A 24,225-nucleotide genomic window follows, 5' to 3' on the forward strand; every position below is an offset into this window, starting at 1 on the left:
GGCCCTGCAGTAAGGTGTCAGAGGAGAGAAAGAGCTATGTAGGAGATATTATAAAGCTAAAATTGATGGGACTTGGACATAGATTGGCTATGGGAGGTGTTGTTTATGAGAAAATGAGAGTGAAGGATGCAACTAAATTATGAACCAGAGTGGGAAGATAATGAGTTCAGTTTTGAACATACTGAATTTAAGAAATCTATAGAATATCCATTTCTAGATGTTTAATAGACAGCTAGAAATGTAAGACAGCAGAAAAGTTAGGTCTGGATAGAATTGAGAATCATCAGCATAGAGGTAATAAGTGAATACATAGGAACTAGTGAGATCACCAAATAAAATGTATATATAGAGAAAAGAATTCAGGACAAAGTTCTAGGAGATACTCTAGTTTAGCAGGTATGTACTAGATGTAGATCAAGCAAAGGAAGTTGAGGAATGTTCCTCAGTATACTCTATTCCTTCCTTTTATCCCCTTAGAGCAAATTTACCTACAATAATACATTGCAAGCACAAATTTTCACGACACTTTATGATGATAATAATAATAATAATAATAATACATAGTAGAATCCATTTTAAAAAAGAAACTTTTCTTTCCTGCGTCTTTGGGGTTATAATTTTTATTTAAGATCCAGAAATAGATAGCTATACTGTTTCAAAGTGATGGATTAAGAATCACTTATGGGCCAATTTTTCCCATGTCAGTCAAATATTCTCTACTCCGAAAGTCCATATTTGATTGTGTAGAGGACATAGAAGTATTTCTGTGTTCTCAAAAACTACCAATTTGAGTACAAACTCTGGAAGGTAAGCTATAAAGTCTAGACTTATTAATACTTATGTTTGTTGTCTGAGGACTAACTACTAAAATTTTAAATAGTAATTTAGAAAGTTGGGCACGAGGTGATAAATTTCCTCACTGACTATACTTCATCAATGGACAGGAGGGTTGTTTTCTGTATATTCTTGAAGGATAAATCACAGAATCTTAAAGCAATTGAAGATCATATATCATATAATTAAATTATTAGTGTTGCAAGGGAATGATTGAAATTTTTTAAATGCTCACCAAGACATTTAAAAAGTGTAGACTAGTGAATTCTCCCCTTTAATTGGAAAGAGTTGTTTATTCTGATTTTTTTCCTCTAGTAATTTATATCACCACAGTACTTTGTAAAGACCAATTAATGGCAATCACTTAGTGGTAATGAACAGTCAAGTGTAAAGTTTTGTTAAGATTAAAATTCTCTGGAGACTATATGTTAATTTATAATTATTTATTAAATAATAAAAGCAACTTTGAGAGAAAAAAGGCACATAACATGGCTGATCACTTTGCTAACCTTAGCTTACTGCATACCACATGTCCTTTTGTGCTTCTACTGCTTGGCTAGAAACACAAGAGCTGCTTCCTCAATCCATAACTTATTCTCCCAGTGATGTCACTTTTTCTGGGTCTCCCTGGTTGGACAGACTTGACCTCAGTCCAGATGACAGGCCAGTCTTCCAGACTCCAGGAGTAATGTGGGACAAGAGGCAAGTATCCACGGAGCTAGGAGGTATCCTCCTTATATAAATAAGTTCCTGGCCTTGTTCTTAACCCAAACAAAGGATGGAGGGTGAGACTGAAATAGATTTTCAAAACTTCCCTTTTAAAAAGGAAAGAATACAAATTTTTGTTAAATCCTTGCAATTTTACCCACTTTATGCTTTCAAATGATAAAAAATTGGGTAATTTGCTAGGTTTGTGAAAAGTATTTTATACTGAATTTAATTCTGTAATTTTTTTCTAAGGGAAAATGTTACTTTTTTTCCTAAAGTACTTTAACTTTTGTCATTATTCTCTCTTTATTTTTTTCAGCCTTTGGGAAGGTTGTTGCTACATCTTTAGGGAATTTAAACCACAATTCTGAAGATATACCTCTTCCTCAGGGCTGGTCTGTTGACTGGACAATCAGAGGAAGAAAATACTACATAGATCATAATACAAACACAACTCATTGGAGCCATCCTCTTGAAAGAGAGGGACTTCCTCCAGGATGGGAAAGAGTTGAGTCATCAGAATTTGGAGTATATTATGTAGATCATCTAAATAAGAGAGCACAATATAAACATCCATGTGCTCCTAGGTAGAGTATCAGTGGTACTTATATTTTTTTCCTTTGGTTTTGTGTTTCTTGGGGGGAAGGTGGGGTTGTTTCCTGTACAGAATGGTTAAATGGTATATAGTGTTACTTAAATCTATGATTTGTGTATTAGCAAATATTTAAGTTATCTTAAAGCTTTTTGAGGCTTAGACAGTTTCATTTAAGAAGTAGCATTTTATTTTTGTCCTTAACTTTATTAATAGAGTAGTAATTTAAAATAAAATGAAAGTTTTATTTTAAAAATTATTTCCTTTGTTAGCTGCTTTCAGTAATCTCATATGAAGTCTTATGATTGAATCTTCTTACTATACAATGCTCTTTTTTGTTAGAAGTGTCTAAGAAACTAACTTACTGATTATTATTAACCATCACTTCTGCCTTTTAACATTTAGATCACTATGTGCTAAATAGAACACTATTCCTCATATTATTAAAAAATCATTTGAACTTGAATTTATAGTCTTGCTTTTTACTTACTTAATTGCATGTATTACACTGTTTTTTAAATTGGGAAAGTATTTAGCATATTTTTCTACTTCTAATATCTTTATTAATGATTTATCAGTTTCTTCTGTGTGTCTGTCTGGGGTGAAAAGATCAAGATTTTACAACTTTATAAGACAGCTCTGTATTCCTGTATTTATGAATTCATTCTTGCTGAAAGCAGCAACTTTCTACTCTCAACTTTCTACTCTCTTAAAATAAAAATCTTCCTCCCATAAGAACTTCCATCTAATAGGTGTTTGCTAAATTTAAAAACAGAATATTTTCAAAATTCTCTCCACCAAAGGCTTTGACTTTACAGGCTGACACTTTAATAAAGTTCTTTCCAGGTATCTTTTTAAGAATTTGTATATATAGGTAGTATATAGAGCCAAAAAATTTTAGTGCTGAAGGGGTATCTAGGATCCTCTAATTCAATCTTCTTTTATTACAGTTGAAAAACCTACCAGATTAAAATACTTTAAAAGCTGAAAGAATACATTTAAGGCAGTTTTGTGATAAACATTGAGATACTTTAATCAGTTTTCATTAAAAAAATCCATTTTTTTAGGGAGGAAAGTTCAAGAAATGTATTCTTAAGAACTCACTGAATAGCTTTTTAAAAGTGAGCCATTAAATATTAATGTAGTTATTCTTTGTAATTTTAAAAATTGATCTAGGACCTTTGATAAAATAAATGTTAACTTGTTTTTATAGTGTACCCCGGTATGATCAGCCTCCTCCTGTAACATATCAACCCCAGCAAACTGAAAGAAGCCAGTCCCTTCTGGTACCTGCAAATCCATACCATTCTGCAGAGATCCCTGACTGGCTTCAGGTTTATGCTCGGGCTCCTATGAAGTAAGTACTTTTATATTTCAGAAAATAAAACCTTTGTGTTTTGACAAGATTAGATGAAATGGCATAGTACATTTATAGATTTTTTTATAAGTAAAAGGACCCAAATCATAAAATGTAGAGTAGTTAGGAACTTTCATGGTATAGTATAGCTCAAGGCAATAAGCATTGATCTTAGTGAAACACTTAGAAGTAGAGTGATAACTGTTTTGTACATACAGTTTTCTTATTTCTAGATCAGGGGTCGGCAACGTTGGCTCTTGAGCCATATCTGGCTCCACCTCTGGGCCTGCCAGTCCGGGCAGAGCCCCAGGATGTGCCCCAGGGGGGCCTTCAGCCCCCACCCCATATTCCAGCACCTTCCGCCTCCATCCTCCTCCTTCCCCACGCGTTTATGTCTCTCACGGCCAAAAAGGTTGCCGACTGTTGTTCTAGATTGTTAAATTTATTTTCAGTCTTCAATATTTTGGAATCAGTCAAATATTTAAGTATATATTATGTACCAATCACTATGCTAGGTTCTCAATATCATCAAAAGAAAAACATCTTTTGTTTTTAAAGAGCTTAGAATAGTTGGAAAGATGTGTATGTATGTAATATATATTTATAAAATAGAAATGAAATCATTTTGAGAGGAAAGTACTACCACTGAAGATCAGGAAAGTCTTCACATAGAATTTGAAAGTGCAGATCAAAGAGCCAGAAGGAAGAAGGAAGTATATTCTAAAGCTTTTCTTCTTGTTGTCTGATTGTTTCAGTTGTGTCCAACTCTTAATGACCCTGTCTAGGGTTTTCAGGGCAGGGTTAGGTGACTTTCCTTACGTCACACAACTAGTATTGTGTCTGAGATCAGATTTGAATTCATTAAAATCAGTCTTCCTGACTCTAGGACTGGTACTTTATCCGCTTCACCACTTAGTTGCCCTTATCTAAAGAAGGAGGACAGTTATTGCAAAGTGTTATATTGAATCTCTGGGAGCTTGAAGATCACCTTTGATTGACAAATAAGTCAGTTGGATGGAATGTTCCCAGGGAAGTCATGTGAAAGGCAGGAGGAGGGCAGTTGAGAATCCTGAAGGGATTCTGGGTCTTTGACCTCTGCTGAGGCTGGAGATCGGTGGATCCTGGTCTTGGAGTGAGAGGGTGCAAACATGTCTCAGCAGACTCTTCCTGTACTTGAGATAGCGTTCCAACCTATACCTGACCACCACCTTGATGTCTACTGCCCCTAGATATTAGGAGTTTCATCATCTAGATATCTAGGTTTCCCAGGGCCCGGGAGGGATCTGGGAAGTGGGCAGGAGACGAAGAAGAGGGTGGAAAGGGTGGAAATAACTCAGCTGTAAGGCTGAAGATCTTTTGAAGAAGAAGTCAAAATATCCCAATAGTTTACCTACTCTGGTTTAGTCCTGGCCAGACTGAACCAGAGGGAAGCTACATTGATTCTTCATCTGCCAGCAGTTGAGATTTCATTAGTAATCATTAGAATAGGGTCTCCTATACCACAGTCCTTTACCCTTATCCTTCTTGTTTAATATAAAGTTTAAAGTACCTTCCTAAAGCAGTTTCCAAGCTTGTTTTGGGAAGGGAGAAATCGCAGTCAGAATACAATCCTAGCTAAAGAGCCCAAATCAACATATCAATTAACCCCAGGTGGGTCCTGAAGGGATATACCTCTTAGACCTGAAGGATCCTGCCTGGGCAACTGTTATAAGGGAGAAGGGTCATCTTATTTCTCTCTGTACATCAATTTACCATCTCAAATAGATCAAGAGACCTCCCATAATTCTAACAAAAGACACATAGACAGGAGGTATAGATAAATGATTGAGACCAATTTAGCTGTAACCTGGAGAACCTGAAGGAGAGTAATAAGACCAGAAGCATAAGTTGAGATATAGTTGTAAAGAATTGAAAAAGCCAAACAGAGGTGTTTATATTTGATCCTAGAGGTAATAGGGAATCATTAGCATTTATTGAATAGGTGAGTAACATAGCAAGGACTTTCTTCCCCCCTTTTTTCATATCTTTAACACTTAGTACAATGTGTGGTTCATAGTAGGCACTTAATAAATGCTAGTTGAATATTATAAAAGGTAATCAAAGAATCAAGCTTTTGGAGCAAGAAGTCACTGTGACAAAAATTGTTGGGAAAACTAGAAGATGGTTTGGCAAAAATTAGGCATAGACCACACTATACCAACATAAGGTCAGAATGTATACATGGTTTAGACATAAAAGGTAACTAACATAAGCAAATTAGGGGGAACATGGAAAAAATGTGCTGTTAATTTTATATTTCCCTAAGAATTCATTTTTGCTTTGGTTGTGAAAAAACAGTAACTGAATGGGGAAGGCAATGGCAGCTCACAAGTGACAAGGAAGGAGCTTAACATACAGGGGACAAACAGTGAGGCACACAAATCCCATAAACAACACTATTAGGGAATGGGAAATAGTTGGGGAGAAATAAACAATAACTGAAACTTTTATAATAGCCAGGGATAATTAATTCTCTATGGATCCTTGATGGTTGGGAGAGAGGATGACAAGGAAGTTAAAGTTTATTGGTTTGGTAAGATGGGAATTGGAGGGAGAAGGTTTTCTATCCTCTAAGGGACTAACTGCCAGAGAATGGTGACAGTTGGGGTGGCTAGTCCTAAGCTACCTAAATAGACAGCCCACAAATGGCTCAGCTGAGTGTGACAGGGCTATGGGGATCTCACGCAAGGTCCTTGATGACTGCCAGATGATGTTTAGATAAAGGAACACTTCTGTTGTCAGCAAGATAATCCAAAAGGGCTAGGGAGTACAGGATTTCCTGGAGCTGTTCACCAACTACAGGACAGATCCTGACTCTACCTAGGTCTTCCACTTCTATCTTGATTTGCAGATCCACCTCCTCTATGGAGATCCCAAAAAATCCAAAGGCTTGTTGTACAGCAGCTCCCAGCTTCATACCTCTCCTCCAAAGTAGGAAACTGCCACACTGCTTAGTCTCTCTGAACAAAACCCCTTTGACTTTCTGGCTTTGAATGTTCTCAGTCAGCCAAGCTGGTCTGTCTTTTTCTACTCACTATATATGCCTACCTATCAATTGTAAATTATCTATAACAGTTATCAGTTTTTTTTTGGTGTTTGTGCAAAATTTTCTAATAATTTCCTTTAGTTCCTCTTCAATTGTGTTTAAAATTAGACTAGGTATTGAGATTTTTTAAAACTACCTGGGAATTTTGTGTATTCAGTTTTCTTCGCTTTCAGTTTTTAAATCTTTTAAAATTATCACAATTTCTACTTTCTTTGCTTTGTTGAAGGTTTTTGATCTATTGTTTGTTTAAATTTTTTTTTCTTTTGGTTCATGCCCAATTAATTTATTTATTCTTTCTTGCTTTTAGAGATGTAGATTTCCCCCTCAGAACTGCTTTTAGCTGCATCTCATTAAATTTGGTATGTTTTATCACTATTTTTATTTTCTTTGATGAAATTTTCTATTATTTCTATAATTTGTTCCTTGATCTATCAGTTTTTGAGTTTCCAACTAATTTTGTTCTGCCTTCATTGGCATTTTAAAAAAACACAAATTTGAGATCGGTAATATACTTATATGATATAATTATGCTCATTAAATGTTGTGTTTATTATTTCTCTTTTTTTCACATTTTTAATGATTCCCCAAAGTATGATCAATTTTTAAAAAATGTACCATTCATCTCTTAAATGCATGCAAATTCATTTCTATGCTCATTTAGTAATTCATATAGATATATCTCTAAATTTTCCAATATTCTCTTCAGTCCCTTAGCTTCTTATTTATTTTTTGTGGTTTTGTTTGTTTTTCATTATTCTGCCTAATTCCAAAAGGCTATTACAAAACTATTATAGTTTTATTTATTTTATCTACAATTCAGCTATATTTACTTTAAATTTTTATATAATATACAATTATTAACAGTCAATAAAGATTTATTAAGTGTCTGTTATATGGCAAAAACTATACCAAGAGGTGGACATTCAAAGAAAGGTAAAAGACAGTCCCTACACTCAAGAAATTCAGTTTGTTGGATAAGACAACAGGCAAATAATGATGTATAAGCAGGATATGTACTGAGTAAATTTGAAATAATTCCCACTGGGAGGATGGCTCAAGAAAGGCTTCCTGTAGGAGGTGGAATTTTATCCTGGACTTGAAGGAATTCAGGGAATCCAAGAGGCAGGCATGAGAATTCAGACAAAAATGACAACTTGAAATCTAGAGATGTAGTGTTTTGTTTGAGGAACAATAGGGAGCTCAGTGTCAGTGCATCATAGATTATGTGAGAAATTTAACATTTAAGAAGGTTGTAAATGGGAGGTGAGGTGGGGAGGCTAGTTATAAAGGTTTTTTTGACAGATAGAGGATTCCTATGAGTAAGATAGAGTTAGAAAGAAGAGAAGATTTTGGAGGGGGAAATAAATTCAGTTTTGTATATATTGAGTTTAGGATTTGCATAAGACATTCAGTTTGAAATATCCAATAAACAGTAGGAGATGTGAGACTAAAGGTCAGCAGAGAAGACAGATTTTAATTAGAGAAAAGGGCCCAGGACTATATTTAGTGGCCATGCCCTGAATGAAGATACAACAAAAAAAAAGAAAAAGTATTCATGAGTAGTCTGACAGAAGGACAATCAAGAGAGAGAGCAGCGTCAAAAAAAACAACCCCAAAAAACATAAACATAGAAGAAAGTATCAAGGAAAAGAGAATAATAGTGCCATAGGCTATAGAGAATTTAAGAAAAATGACTTAGAAACAACTATTAGATTTCAGTCAACCAAAAACATCTTTTAACCATTTATAAAAGGTATTATGCTAAGTAGTACAGATAAAAAAAAGGCAAAAAAACAGTTGCTGCGAGCTTACATTCTAATGGGGAAAACAACATGCAAAGATATATATATATATATAGATAGATAGATAGAGAGAGAGAGAGAGAGAGAGAGAGAGAGAGAGCAAGCTACATATAGATTAAATAGGAAGATGGACTGGGAAAGTTTTCTAGTAAAAGGTGGAATTTTAATTGGTCCTTAAAGGAAGCCAGAGGGGCTAATACATAGAGTCAAAGAGGGAGAGCATTCTAGACATGGAGGGATAGCCAGAGAAAATGCCTAGAGCTGAGAAATGGAGTATCTTATTTCTGAGACAGCAAGAAAGGGTAGTGTCACTGGGTCAAAAAGTAAGGTGTAAGAATATTGGAAATGTAAAAAGGGTTATGTTATGATAGCCTTAGAATGCCAAATAGATATTTTTATTTGGTCATAGAGGCAATAGGGAACCATTGGAGTTCATGTGTAAAATCACATTTACTACATCAGTGGGGCCTGGATTGGGAAGAGATTGAGGCAGACAGATCTACCAGCATATATTACAGTAGTCTAAATATAAGGTGGGGGCAGCTGGGTGGCTTAGTGGATTGAGAGCCAGGCCTAGAGACTAGAGGTCCTAGGTTCAAGTCTGGCCTCGGACACTTCCAGCTGTGTGACCTTGGGCAAGTCACTTGACCCCTATCGCCCACCCTTACCACTCCTGGGCTAAGGATGGTCCCTAGCCCGGATGAAAAAGGAGGAGGGTTGGGCGTGGGGCTAGCAACCCCACCCTGTAAAAACTACATCTGCTAAAGAAACTGCAACCTAAAGTAGGGGCAGCTGGGCTAGCTCAGTGGATTGAGAGCCAGGCCTAGAGACGAAAGGTCCTAGGTTCAAATCCAGGCTCAGACACTTCCCAGCTGGGTGACCCTGAGCGACCCATTGCCTACTGGTTGTGGCCCTATGCTCCTAGAATGGAGTCCCAGGATAAAAAAAAATATATATATATATATATATATATATATATATATATATATATGGTGATCAGGGCCTGGCACTAGTGTAGTGGCAGTATTAGAGTAGAGAAGGAAAAAGATTTGAGAAATACTGCAAGAGAAAAATTAAAAGGCCTTGGAAACAGGTTGAATATGGGAGGTGAGTATTAGTAAGTAGTCAAGAATAACTTCTAAGTTTCTAGCCTAAGGGGCTGGGAGGATGGTGTTACTTTTTACAGTAATGGGGAAGATAGGAGTTGGAGAGGGTTTGGAGAAAAAGATAATTAATTCAGCTTTTTACATGTTGAATTCAAAGTGTCTATTGAGCATTCAGTTCTAGGTGTCTGAAAGGCAGTGATATTTAGTGGCCCTATCCTGAATGAAGATCCAACAAAGAAAAGAGAGTAAGACAGGTAGAGAGAGAAAGCAGTGTCAAAACAAACAAAAAATCCCCAAACCCAAAAACATAGAAGAAAGTATCAAATTGAAAGTCAACAGAGAGTTTGGGGAGGATAGGTAGATTTGAGAATCATCAGCGTAGAATCTATGGGAGCCAGTGAAATCACCAAGTAAAGTAGTATAGAGGGAGATAAAATGAAGGCTCAGGAGAGAGAACCTTGAGGGACACCTATGGTTAACGAGATTATAGTTAGTAATCTGGATGAGAATCCAGAAAAGGGAAATGAAAATGAATAGTCAGGTAGAAAGAGAACTAGGAGAGAGTGGTGTCCTGAAAACCTAAAGAGAAGAGTAACAAGGAAAAGAATGATCAACTGTGTTAAAGTCTGCAGAGATTTCAAGGAGAATGAGGACTGAGAAAAGGCTATTGGATTTTGCAATTAAGGAATCATTTAACTTTACAGTTAAGTAACTTTAGATTAAGTAATTTTGGAATGATAAGGTCAAAAATTAAATTATTAGGGGGTGAGAAGAGAAGGAGAGAGAAAGTGAAAGCATCTATTATAGTCTTTTTAAGGAGGCTAGCTGTGAAGGGCAGAAGAATAGTGGGGATCAAGTGAGGGTTTTGGGGAGGGATGAAGGAGAAATGGGCATGTTTGCACTCAGTAGGGAATGAGCTAGATAAGGAGAGAATTGAAAATAAGTGAAAGAATGGCAATGGCAGAAGGAGGCAGTCTATTGAAGGAAATGGAATTGATAAGGAGTAAAGAGTAAACAGAGAGGTGAAGGAAGAGGTAGTGGCAGAAAGCATCTGAGTATAAGAGATGATAAAGAGAGGAGAAGTTCACAGCAAGTGGCTTTAATTTTTTCTGTAATATATGAGGAAAGATTCTCAGAATGGGGGTAAGGCAAGCCATAGGAAGTGTAAGGGAAAAGCAGCTGTGCAGAATTGGATAATGGTAAGTTGCAGTGAGAAACCATTTGAGGTTTGTAGCATAAATTTGTAGTGGACCCAGTCAAAATGTTAGAGTGATTTTCTTTATCTTTGTCCAGCAGCACATGTGTAAGAATGAAGGCATCAAATGATGGAATCCCAAGAGTGAGACTCAATTAGGCATAGTCAGTAATGTTCGGTTGGTTCAGCAAGGTATCAAGATTAGGAGGAGAGAATGGCTAGTGAAGTGGAGATGGCCTTGGAAAGGACTTATAAGTCATGTTGAGAACAAAGAATAGATCAAGGGTATAACTATCTTTTTGTGTGGCAGAGGTGGGGTGGAAGAGTAGCTCATTAGGAAGTAAGTTAAGAAATTGTATAGTATGGATTCTAAGTTGCCCAGTAGGAAGACAAGATTTGGAGAGGAGAGAAAAATTGTGGTCCATGTGGTAAACACTTTGAGGAAAGAAGGGGAGTGATCCTGGAATCTATAGACAGTGGCTTCCAGAGTTTTGATTGGGTGGTAGCATAGACTTCAGAGGAAGAGAAGGTTACAGAGTGATGGAGGAAAGGGGAAAAATATAGCAATGGGTAGCAAAGAGCTTTCCAGTTCTCCTTTCTCAACCAGTGAACTAGGGAGAATAGATAAAGATACAGACATTACCAGAAGGGGTGGCCAAGGAAGCTATGTCATTAAGTTTCAGTGGCTGATAGAAGACAGAGGAATGGAAAAGATTTTGCATGAAGGGAAGTTTGTTGTCCGTGGAACAAGCATTTCAGAAGGCACAGGGAAAGGCCTGAGTGGAATTAGGATGAAACTTTGGTGTGAGAGGGATGGAAATGAAGAATCAGATAGCAGAGAGTAGGTAATGAGGTTTGGATGATAATCTATAGGGATTCAGAATCACCAAGATGTGACAGGTGTGATAATGTTTATCATTGAGTGAAGGACTCCACTTCTTTTTCCAGCCAGGTTAGAGATCAGCTGGAAATAAGTGCATTATAAGGTGAGAGGCACACAGTCAGATAGATGGGAGTTCTCACATCGCAACTCCATTTTCTTCCAAAGACTGGAAATTAGTCAGGAAAAGGATGTAGCTCTTTCACTTTCCTCAAATAATAGGCCTACCAGGGAATGGAATAACTGGGATCAAAGAACAGATTGTTCCTTTTGGCATGAAAGGTTCTCCATATTCTGTGTGTGAGATCAAGCTGGCTGCAGATGGTGGAATTTAGCTTGTTCCGATCAGAAGAATATTTTATTCTTTTCCTCACCTGAAGAACTGACTATGAGATGGTAGCAGGAAGTGGTAGATGCTCTGGGCCAGAGGAAGTCCTTTGAGACAGTTAGAATATGCCAAATTAAAATATCATTGATAGTTTTGAAGGAAGCATTTTCAGTTTAATGATGAAGTCAGAAACCAGGCTGTAGAGCATTCAAGAAGAATGTGAGAGGAAAAGAAGTGGAAATATCTGTTGAAGATGAACTTCTTAAGGAGCTGAGCCACAATAGGCAGAAGAAATATTAGATGAGATTTTTTTTGAGGATGATGCAAACATAAGCATTTTTGTGGACAGTACAGAGGTACAAAAAAAAAAGCTCACTGAAGAAAATAATCCCTTAAAAGTAGTGTAAGAATTAAATTAATGTTTAATACTTTGTCATTTTTAAGTTTATTTATTATTGTTGTTGTTATTGTTGTTATTGTTATTATTATTATATCTGAAAAAATAGAACCACGTGGCTAAGTTTTTTTAGCTGCTCAATGCCCACTCTACCAAAGCCTCGACAGGAAGACAAGAGAGCTAGACATGGAACTCCACCCAATTTATATCCTGTCTATGTCATCACATAATGACAGGAAGTTTGTTGGGTGCTGGGAATAGTAGTTTTGCTAGGGTTCATAGTTTTTAGGGTAACAGATTCTAATTACACAATCCCCCCTGAGATCCTTTGGAAGACTAGTCTCCCCAATGGATCTTGTAAACATAACCAACTTATAAATTACAATAATTTGGGGATAAAAGGGAAAGACAACAAAACCAATGATTGCTAGGTGCATTGACAAAAAGTCAGTTAGGGAGAAGTCCCCTTTGGCATTAGAGTATACATACAAAATAAATGTGTTACAACTTCCCACTGTTCAATTTCACTACAACCCAAAATTCATTCTGGATTTTTTGGTGCAGTGTGAAGTTTCTCCAGGCATCTTCATGGTGCCCTCTCCAAGCAGTTCACTTCCTGGATTCTAGGAGGTAGCAAGTTTCTTAACTTTTATAAAACTAGAATTTTATGACATTTATACAATCCCTATGACAGTTACACAATCCCCTGAGGAAGGTGTTGACCAACACTCAGATCCACTCAGGTAGCCACTGAAGCTCATGGCTTTCGATCTTGGCTGAATTGCTTCTTCTGGGGGTCACTTAGAGGTACCATGCCCCTTAGGAAAACTTTATGAGACTATAACCCATCACGGGGTATCCAACCTCTTGGTTTGTTCCCTCCTTTGGCATGGGACTGTAACAGTATTAAAGGTATGTCTTTTATATCTCCCATCCAGTGTACTATGGAGGCAAGGACTACAATATTGCTCCCTCCTTTGGCATGAGACTGTAACAGTTCTAAAAGGCATGTCTTTCATATATCTCATCCATCTTAATGTGGAGGCAAGGAAAATGCTATAGTACTTCACTTCAGCTACCAAATGGACCTTTACCTTTTGTTACAAATAACTCCTTTGAGTACTTTAACAATGGTTTCTTCTCTAGTCCAGTCATATGGGGAGGTACAAATAAAGAGTATGTATACAGTACATGTAGCTAATTGTCAAAACACAATAACTTAAAATAACTTAGTGTAACAGAACTTAACAAACAAAATTAAATCTTAAAACAAGCAATCAGCAAACAAAATATGTGACAGGATATAGGCACTGAATTCAAGAGTCCTTTTTTCCAATCCTGATACAGAAACTTCCATAAAACAATGGAGTCTGAAAAGTCTTAAAAATCCACCTCCAGACTCTTTAAGGTTCCTTCCCCTCCCCAGTATCATCATCTATCTAGGTTCCTTTTGGTCACACCTCTGGGATCTCCTATAGTGGGCGAGAATTCTGCACTGAATTTAGTGTGGAGGAGATGAATCTCTCCTTGAAAGGGCTGGTGTACCTAGGAGTGGTAGGAAGAAAAGACATCCTAAAACTGGGAGCTGTTTGAAATAGGTAATGTACCTGCTCCTTTGTAGAATGAGCCATGCTTTCAATTCTACTTCCTGTTTGAAAGAGTAACCTTCCTTCCCCTTCCCCCAGGGGTAAAATGCCAGGGAGCTGATTGCTTCCCCTGCCACATGGACAGGAATTTAGGGTTAGAAGGTCTCCTCAGGTAAAAGCCCTGTAGGAGGCTAATTATTGCCTAAGGGAAACACACCTGGGTTTCCAAGTGTAGATTTTAAAATTAATATCCATCGATTTATTAAATCTAACTTAAAGCAAAAGGGAAACCAAAAAAAAGCTAGAGTCCAGAGGGAGCTTACCTAAGCCACTCATGTGGGAGAGGGGGGGGGGGGAAGAGAGAGGAGTTTCAGAACTTTTAAACAATTACATGAAGATGCAAACGTGCACAAAGGGAAAAACATTCTGGGTAATTAGTTTTAGGGGTTCAAGATTTTCTAACTATACCTTCTCCCCCTGTGATCCTTTTGGGAGATCAGTCTCCCCAAAGGGATCATTTAAACATAATCGATTTAAAAATTGCAATAATTTGTGGATAGAAAAGAACAAAACCAATGATTGCTACATTGACAAAAATCCAATTTGGGACAGTCCCCTTTGGTGAATAGTATACATTCAAAACAAATGCATTCAACCCCCCCATATCGTTCAAATTGGCACATCCCAAAGTCTACTCTGGATCTTCTGGTACAGTTTGTGGTCTCTGCGGACATCTTCATGGCGCCTTCTCCAAACAGTTCACCTTCTGGGAAGTAATCCCTTGTTCTAAATTAGGCTGAAATCCAGATCAGAGGCCACAACAATAACATAATTCCTCCCCCCTGAGGAGGATAATAACAAACACAGGGATCACTCATGGATGCATGACTGAGTTATGAGGTATATGAATCAATTTGCAAAAGATATCCAAAAAATCAAAAATCCAAACTAAAGAGAAAAATAACTTGTGGATAAAATATAAAATGTCAAAGTCTTATGTCTAAAAAATCTAAGTAAAGGAAAAATAAATCTATAACAAGTCCTTGAATCAGGGCCCAATTAAAGTGATTTGTGTAATTATGCACTTACTCAATCAGTAGCCAAGACTACAGAAAATTTACCACACTACGAAAGACAGAAAAAAGATTATTTGTCTAGATTATGGGAGCCAGGGTGGCAGCCAAAGTGAAGTGCTTGATGGGGCTCAGGAAAGTCCTGCCTCTGACATATATGCCAAAACAGCTTCAACCTCGAAACCTACACAAATTCAAGTTCCTTGTCTTGGCTCAAAATTTCATCAATCCCACTGGGATTTGGTCTCTTTGACCTTGTGCAGGCTATTTTTGTGCTTCTTTGGCACTGTACAATGGCTTTTTTATGTTTAATAAGATTTATTAAAATTAAACTTGAATCAAAAGGGAAACTAAAAAGCTAGGGTCCAGCGGGAGCTCACCCAAACCTCACATGTAAGAGAGAGGGGGGAGGGGGAAGGAGTTTCAGAACTTTTAAACAATTATGTGAAGATACAAATGTGTACAAAGGTAAAAGTATTCTGGGTAATGTAGTTTTAGGGGTTCAAAATTGTCTAACTATACACAAGGCAAGCAGTGAGCAAGTACTCAGCTGTTGGCAATGTTGGGAAAGTAGAATTTACACTTTCCAAGGCTCTGGAGAGTAGCTCCGAGGACTTCCAGCTTGTTGGCAGCTGTAAGAAGGGATATATATATATATATATATATATATGGTGTGGTCTCCAGGAATCAATCAGATTTGGGTTTTATGGTGGTTTATTTACAATTAGGAAGGTTGAAGGTAGGGAAAGAGAGAGAAAAACTCTGGTGCAGACCAGCAAAGGTCTGGACCGGGTGAGAGTTAAAGAGAGTAATTAAACTAGGCTACTAGCTACAAGGCCTTAGCAATTAGAGAGGCAAAGAAGCCTCCTTGAGGTAGAGACTCTAGAAACGCCAAGGTAGGCAAAAGGAAGTCAGCCTAACTTACCCACATGACAATTCAGAGGGGAAACCACCTGAGGTCTCAGCAGAGATCCTTCAGCACCAAGTTCAAAGCGTGAACTGCCTCAACAGGAAGTTATCATCATATTTGAAGGATAGCATCTTTTGTCACTTCGTGGAGGTCCACCTCTAATTCAAGTGGACAAATGGCAGTCTCATCACTGTTTTGGACTGCCCAGAGGGCAGTCCCTTGTTCTTGATTTGTTACTTATTGTCACATGTGGGTAACTCATCTCCCCTCCCCACTAAGGGAGGTGGGGACGTCATTATCTCTGGTGGCTAGAGTTTTAACTATGAATGGGGTAGAGCTAATTCCATTTACACACAGCAATCAGCAGCAGTAGGAGGAGGATCAGGAGCAATAGAAGCAGGCGGGTGTAACCACCCAGGGAGTTACCAGCAGGAGGCAGGATTGCCAGCAACAGGCAGCAGCATGGAAGAGAGTTCAGAGTTCTCTTGGAGTTCACTTGGAGTTCTCAAGGTGGGGTGGGGGGTGGGGGATAGCCGTGGCAGGAGAAGCATGTTTTCTTTTCAAACTAATCTACTCAGAGAGAATTAAGGTTTTTTGAACCTTACTTCTGGTCGCCATAAATGTAAAAATTAAATTAGTGTCCAATATTTTAAGTGTTTTTTTTAAAATTTATTAACTGACAAAATAGAATCATGTGACTAAGTTTTTTCACCTGCTCAAAATACCTACTCCTCCAAAGCCTTGATAGGAAGACAAGAGAGCTAGACACGGAACTCCACCCAATTTATATCCTGTCTACGTCGGCATATAACATGATAGGAAGTGAGTAAGGTGCTGGGAATAGTAGTTTTGCTAGAGATCATAGTTTTTAGGGTAACAGATTCTAATTACACAATAGAATTGGGTAGATGGAAGCTAACAATAAAACAAAATTAAAAGAACGAAATAAATAGAAGAAAATGTGAAGAATCTCATTGAAAAAATAATTGACCTGGAAAAATAGACCCAGGTGTGATATCTGAAGAATTATTGGACAGCCTGAAAACCATGATTAAAAAAAGAGCCTGTATATCATCTTTCAAGAAATCGTGCAGGAAAACTGCCCTGATATCCTAGAACCAGAAAGTAAAATAGAAATTAAAAGAATCTATTGATTACCTCCTGAAAGAGACTAGAAAATGAGAACTCCAAGGAATATTATAGTCAAATCCAGATCAAGTTGAAAATACTGCAAGTTGTTGAAAACAAACATGCCATTAATGCATGATATAGCAACTTCTACATTGAAGGAAGGACCAAAGGGCTTAGAATATGATATTCTGGAGGGCAGATAAACTAGGATTATAACCAAGTATCACTTCCCAGCAAAATTGAGTATAATCGTTCAAGGATAAATAAACAGACTTGTACGAAAATATTTATAGCGGTGCTCTTTGTGGTGGCAAAAAAACTGGAAAATGAGGGTATGCCCTTCAATTGGGGAATGGCTGAACAAATTGTGGTATATGCTGGTGATGGAATACTATTGTGCTCAAAGGAATAATAAACTGGAGGAATTCCATATGAACTGGAAAGACCTCCAGGAACTGATGCAGAGCGAAAGGAGAAGAGCCAGAAGAACATTGTACACAGAGACCAATACACTGTGGTAAAATAGAATGTAATGAACTTCAGTACCATATTGTTTTGATGACCGCTGCTTTATTGTACAGTTTAAGATCTGGTAATGCTAGGCCACCTTCCTTCACAGTTTTTTTTTTTTTCATTATTTCTCTTTATTATTCTTGATCTTTTGTTCTTCCAAATAAACTTTGTTATAGTTTTTTTTTTAATTTAGTAAAAAAGTTTCTTGGTAATTTGATAGGCACTAAATAAGTAAATTAATTTGGTTAGAATATTCATTTTTATTATGTTAGCTCATCCTTCTCATGAGCAGTCAATGTTTTTCCAATTATTTAGATCTAGTTTTAATTGTTTGGAAAATATTTTGTAGTTGTATACGTATAATTACTATTTGTTTTGGTAGATAGATTCCTAAGTATTGACTAGTGTTGGGGGCCAATAAGAGAAAGAGACTCTCAAATAGATGAAAATCTGAGACTCCTCTTTTGATACCTTGTCTTATTGAAAAACATTATAGATTCTAGGAAAATTTTAAGTTCTTAGTAAACCAGCACTTAATGAGTTAACAGCCTTTTTTCACTCAGCAGAGTAAAGCCGCAGCTGTGGGTATATCTGTCTAACTGCTCTAGAAGTCCCAATGTCACAGAGTGGCAAGCTCAGGCAAAATAACTTTTAGATAAAGTGAGGCTCATTTTTAACCTTGAGACTTTTTCTCATCTGGCATTATCTTCATAAGAAAATGCTTTGTAAAACTATAACTTTATTTTGCTTTGATATGACATAATTTGTGTTTCTGCACAAACACGAAGTTTCAGGGGGGTTCTTTTGTGTGAAATGAGTCTTGAAGTATATATAATAAACTATGTTGCAAGAGAGAGCAGAGAAGCAGCTATGAGCTAACAGAAATATCTCCTGTGCCCCGTTACTTCCTAATCAACTAAGCTGTCTTTATCGGATTATCTGGAAATGATAGATAGATCTCGAGAGTCTAGGGTGATTTTAAATGGTATTTCTCTTTCTAACTCTAGTGAAAGAAGAAAGGGCAGGACAAGGAGAGGGAATCAAAATGTTGGGGCATACACAGTTGATAATTATAACTCTGAATGTGAATGGGATGAACTTACCCATAAAATGGAAACAAATACCAGAGTGGATTAGAAACCAAAATCCTACCATATGTTTACAAGAAACACACATGAGGCAGGTAGAAATACATAGAGTAAAAATGAAAGGCTGGAGCAAAATCTATTGGGCTTCAACTGAGAAAAAGAAGGCAGGAGTTGCAATAATGATATCTGACAAAGCCAAAGTAAAAATAGATTTTGTTAAAAGAGATAGGGAAGGTAATTACATCCTGATAAAAGGCAGTATAGACAATGAAGAAATAGCAGTACTATGCACCAAATGTTATAGCATCTAAATTTCTAAAGGAGAAACTGGCAGAGCTCAAGGAGGAAATAGATAGTAAAACAATACTAGTAGGAGACCTGAACCTTCCCCTATCAGATCTAGATAAATCAAACCAAAAAATAAATAAGGAACAGCTAAGAGAGGTGAATGGAATGTTAGACAGTAAAACTATACAAATGGGGGACCTCAGTCTTCCCCTATCAGAACTAGATTAATCTAATGGAAAAATTAAACACAAAAGAAGGAAAGGAAGAGAATAGAATTGTAGAAAAATTAAAACTGGGAAAAAATTGAATGGGGTTAAAAAGGAATATGCCTTTTCAGCTGCACATGGTGCATATATAAAAAGTGACCATGTATTAGGGCATATATACTTCACAATTACATGCAAAAATAATAAATGCAACTTTCTCAGGTTATAATACAATAACAATTATAATCAATAAGGGTTCTTGGAAGGACAAATTAAAAATTAATTAGAAACTAAACTTTAATATCAGAGAGTTGATGGTCTACACTATTCCCTCTCCCCTCTCCCCTAAAAACCCCAGTCACTGATCTAGATAACCTGCACTAAACCCTCTCTTGGTTATTATTAGAGGTCTTGTCTGTGACAAGCTTGGAAGGGTTCAGGGAAGGTCCTAGATTCAAGTGGACCCAGACCTCTTCTTACAATCAGTGCAGACAGCTGGTTCAGGATCATAAGGTTCTTTTCCAAGGGAAATACAGTAACTGTATAACAATAAGACAGCAGACATGATAGGAAATCATGATAGGATCAGCATCCAGATATACCCGAGGTACATCCAGAGAGAGATAGCCAACTCCCTCATTTCCAATCTAACCCCTCTTTCCAACATTCCAGAATCTTTATCTTCTGCAACCATCATCTCGTTATAACTTATCCTTTCCTTATAGTAGCATTTAATATTGTCTAGCGTCATTTTAAATAGAATTTCTCTTTCTACCTCTTGTTGCTGGACTTTGTTAGAAACATATAGAAATACTGCTGAAGTATTTGAGTTTATTTTTGTATCCTGCAACTTTTAATAATTTTTAATTATTTCAACTAGTTTTTTATATGATTCTCTAAGTATATCATCTACAAAGAATGATAGTTTAGTTTCCTCATTGCCTACTTTAAATTCCTTTAATTTATTTTTCACCTCTTATTGTTAATCTAACATTCTTAGTACAATATTAAAAGGTATATAATGGGCATCCTTTCTTCAGTCTTGATCTTATTGGGAAGATTGCGCATACTTGCTGGTGGTTTTAATTTTTTATTTTAAATCCTTATCTTCTGTCTTAGAATCAATACTCTGTATTAGTTCCAAGGCAGAAGGGTGGTAAGGGCTAGGCAGTGGGGGTTAAGTGACTCATCCAGGGTCACACAACTAGGAAATGTCTGAATCCAGATTTGAACCCTCTACCTCCCATTTTTAGGCCTGGTTCTCAATCTATTGAACCTCCCAGCTGCCCCCTTTCTGGCAGTTTTAGATAAATATTACTTATTATTTTAAGAAAAGGACCTTTTATTCCTTTGCTTTCTAGTGTTTTTAATAGAAATGGGTGTTAGATTTTGTCAAAGCGTTTTTCTGAATCTATTGAGATAATCGTGACTTTTTGTTAATCTGGTTATTGATATGGTCAATTATGCTGATAGTTTTCCTAATATTAAACCACTCTTGCATCCGTTAGTAAAATGCTATCTAATCATAGTGAATAATTCTTGTAATATATTGCTGTAGTCTCTTTGCTAGCATTTTATTTAGGATTTTTGCATCAATAATCATTAAGGAAACTGGTCAGTAATTTTCATTTTATGTTTTTGGTCTTCCTAGTTTAGATAGCAGCACCATATTTGTGTCATAAAATGAATTTGGCAGGACTCCTTTGCTTATTTTGTCAAATAGTTTATATAGAATTAGGATTAATTGTTCTTTAAATGTTTGAAAGATTTCACTTATAAATCCATCTTTCCTTGATGGCTTGTTCAATTTCTTTTTCTGAGATGAGATTTTTTAAGTATTTGATTTCCTCTTGTTAATTTGGGCAATTTGTATTTTTGTAAATGTTCATCCCATTTCACCTGTATTGTCAGATTTATTTTCCTACAATTGGGCAAAATAACTCCTAATGATTCTTTTAATTTCCTCTTCATCGAAGGGTGAATTCACCCTTTTTATTTTTGATACTGGTAATTTGGTTTTCTTTTTTCCTTTTTTTAATCAAATTAACCAGTCATCTATTTTTAATTTGTTTTTTTTTTCATAAAACCAACTCCTACTCTTACTTATTAGTTCAATAGTTCTCTTATAATTTTATTAAATTTTTTATTCTATTAATTTCTCCTTTGATTTATTAGTCTTCAATTTGAGATTTTAATTTGTTCTTTTTCTGTTTTTTTTTCCAGTTACATTGCCAATTTATTGCTTTTCCTATACTTTATTGATATAAGCATTCAGGGATGTACATTTCCCCCTAAGTACTGCTTTGTCTATATCCCATAAATTTTTATATGTTGTCTCCTCGTCATTCTCTTTAATGAAATCATTGTTTCTATTATTTGTTCTTTGACTCACCAATATTGAAGTTTGGTTTCTAATTAATTTTTAATTTGTCTTTCCAAGAACCCTTATTGATTATAATTTTTATTGTATTATGATCTGAGAAAGTTGCAGGTCCCCCACTTGTATAGTTTTACTGTCTATTTCCTCCTTTAACTCCTTTAGTTTCTTTAAAAATTTGGAAGCTGTACCATTTGGTGCATATATATTAAATACTGATATTACTTCATTGTCTAAATTACCTTTTATCAAGATGTAATTACCTTCCTTATCTCTTAATCAGATCTAATTTGCTTTAGCTTTGTCTGAGATCATAATTGCTACTCCTGCTTTTTTTTTAACTCAGTTAAAGCCAAGGAGATTCTGCTCCATCCCCTTATATTTATTCTGTGTATGTCTTCCTGTTTCAAATGTGTTTCCTATAAACAACATATCATAGGATTCTGGTTTTTAATCCACTCTGCTATCTATTTCCATTTTATGTGTGTGTTCATCCCATTTACATTCACATCACATTCCTTTCTCATAAGTGTTTTGCTTTTAATCACTTTTCATTACCCCTCCCTTATATTACTCCCCTTCCTACCACCACCCTTCTCTTATTCCCCTTCTACTTCTCTATAGGGTAAGATAAGATTCTATATCCCAAAGAGTCTGGCTGTTATTCCCTATCTGAGCCAGTTCCAATGAGAGTAAGGTTTAAGTATTGCCCTCTCCGGCATTGTAATAGCTTTTTTTTTTTTTCCTGTGCCTTTCAATATGATATAATTTATCCCATTTCACTTCTCTCTTCCCATTTCTGTCTTTGTGCAGTCCTCTTTTTTACCCCTATATTTTTTTTTGCAAATCATCATACAAAGCTTACTACTATACCCTCTATCTATGTATACTTCTAACTATTATGATAATGATAAAAATTTTAAGAGTTACAAATATCATTTCCATGTATGAATATAAGCAATTTGATTTTTTCAAGTCCTTTAAATTTTTTCTTTCTGATTTGCCCTTTTATGCTTCTCTTGAATTTTGTATTTGGACTTCAAATTTTCTGTTTAGGTCTGGTCTTGTCATTTAGGAATACTTGGAAATCTTCTTGTTTACTAAATGACTTGTTTTTTCCCCTGAAAGAAATAGTCATTTTTGATGGGTAGGTGATTCTTTGCTGTAAACCCTGTTCCCTTACTTTACAGAATATCGTATTCCAAGCCTTCTGATTCTTCGTTGTAGAAACTGTAAGACTTTGTGTTATCTTAACTGAGGCTTCATGATATTTGAATTTCTTCATTCTGGTTATTTGCAGTATTTCCTCCTTAAACTGGGAGTTCTTGGATTTGGCTATAGCATTCCTGGGAGTTGTCATTTGAGGATTTATTATAGTAGGTAGATTCCTTCGATTTCTATTTTACCCTGTTGTTAAAGAATATCAGGGAAGTTTTCTTTGATAATTTCTTGTAATATGATGTCTAAGCTTTTTTTTTTTTATCATGACTTTTGAGTAATGAAATAATTCCTAAATTGTTTTTTTCTGGAGCTATTTTCCAGGTCAGTTGCTTTATCAGTGAGATATTTCACATTTTCTTCTATTTTTTTCATTCTTTACATTTTATTTTATTATTTCTTGATATATCATGAAGTAATTCTCAGATTGTCTGTCCTGGATCTATTTTCGAGGTCAGTTGTTTTTTCAATAAGATATTTCATATTTTCTCATTGGATTTTTGTGCCTCTTATTCCAGTTGACATTTTGATTTTTAAGCTCTTATTTTATTGTTGCACGATTTTCATTTCTTTTTCCCATTCTTCTTCCACCTCTCTCATTTGATTTTTGATTCCTTTTTGAGATCTTTCTGCACCTGAATCCAATTCCCATTTTTCTTTAAAGTTTTGCATGTGACTGCTTTGATCTCTCCTACTGGGTCTGTGCCTTACTCTTCTTTTGTCTCTATAGAAATTTTCTTTTGCTGTTTGCTCATTTTCCCAGCCATCTTTTTTTTTTTTTAAACTTTTACTTATATCTAAAAGGTGGACTCTGTTCTCTGATTAGAAGATGCACTTTCTTAAACTTTAGTTTTTTCTTGTTGTTGTCCTCTGTTCTAGTTCTGTTTTTCTGCAAATTTCAGTTCTTCCAAGGTGGCATGATGACCTGTTGGCTGAGAGTTCTAAAAGCTGCTATTCTCTTTCTTCTAGGAACTGCTCCTAGCTTTCAGGACTCTGAGCACTATGAGGTATTTTGCCCTGGGGCTTCACTCCAGGCTTAAATTGGCCAGGTGTCACAGACTTAGGGACCTAATTGCAGACTTGTGCCAGGGCTTGGGACTTCAGAGGTGGGCACAGGATACTCTGCTGTTGGCGGTCCCAGGGTCCTGAAGTTGGCTTGTGCCAAGGTTTGAAACTTGGTGCACTAGGTGGGTGGCCTACACTCCTCTTTGTGCACTTCAACTTCAAGTTTCCCCCATCCCGTGGAAATAGACCCTCTCTGCCTAACTGTCAAGCCGTTTTCCACAGGAGAGCCATTTCACTCTGTCCCCTTGTTGGTTCTGTGCCTCCAGTTTTTTTTGAGGTGATATTTTGAAGATTGGTTTGAGAAGATTCTCTGAGCAGTATCAGCTTTTTCTGGTACTAAACTTTCATCTTTGCCCTCTAGCATCTCATTTTTAGTGGTAACGTTGAATTACAAGAGGAAATAAATAGTAAAACTATACTAGTGGGAGACCTGAATTTTTCCCCTCTTAGGATTAAATAAATCTAGCCCCCACCCAATGAGAAAGA

The 24,225-nt window shown here is 36.3% G+C and overlaps 1 protein-coding gene across 1 annotated transcript in view; it reads left to right on the top strand.

Annotated features, from left to right (window-relative positions):
- The window catches only part of SAV1 (salvador family WW domain containing protein 1), a 93,931-nt gene that overhangs the window by 46,432 nt on the left and 23,274 nt on the right, over nt 1-24,225 (top strand). Inside the window, exons 3-4 of the mRNA XM_044664749.1 lie at nt 1,862-2,129; nt 3,348-3,491. Of these exons, the coding sequence (XP_044520684.1) occupies nt 1,862-2,129; nt 3,348-3,491 (412 nt within the window). The remainder of the gene's footprint in view (nt 1-1,861; nt 2,130-3,347; nt 3,492-24,225) is intronic.

Source organism: Gracilinanus agilis, chromosome 2, assembly GCF_016433145.1.
Source record: "Gracilinanus agilis isolate LMUSP501 chromosome 2, AgileGrace, whole genome shotgun sequence".
Classification (NCBI taxonomy): Eukaryota; Metazoa; Chordata; class Mammalia; order Didelphimorphia; family Didelphidae; genus Gracilinanus; species Gracilinanus agilis.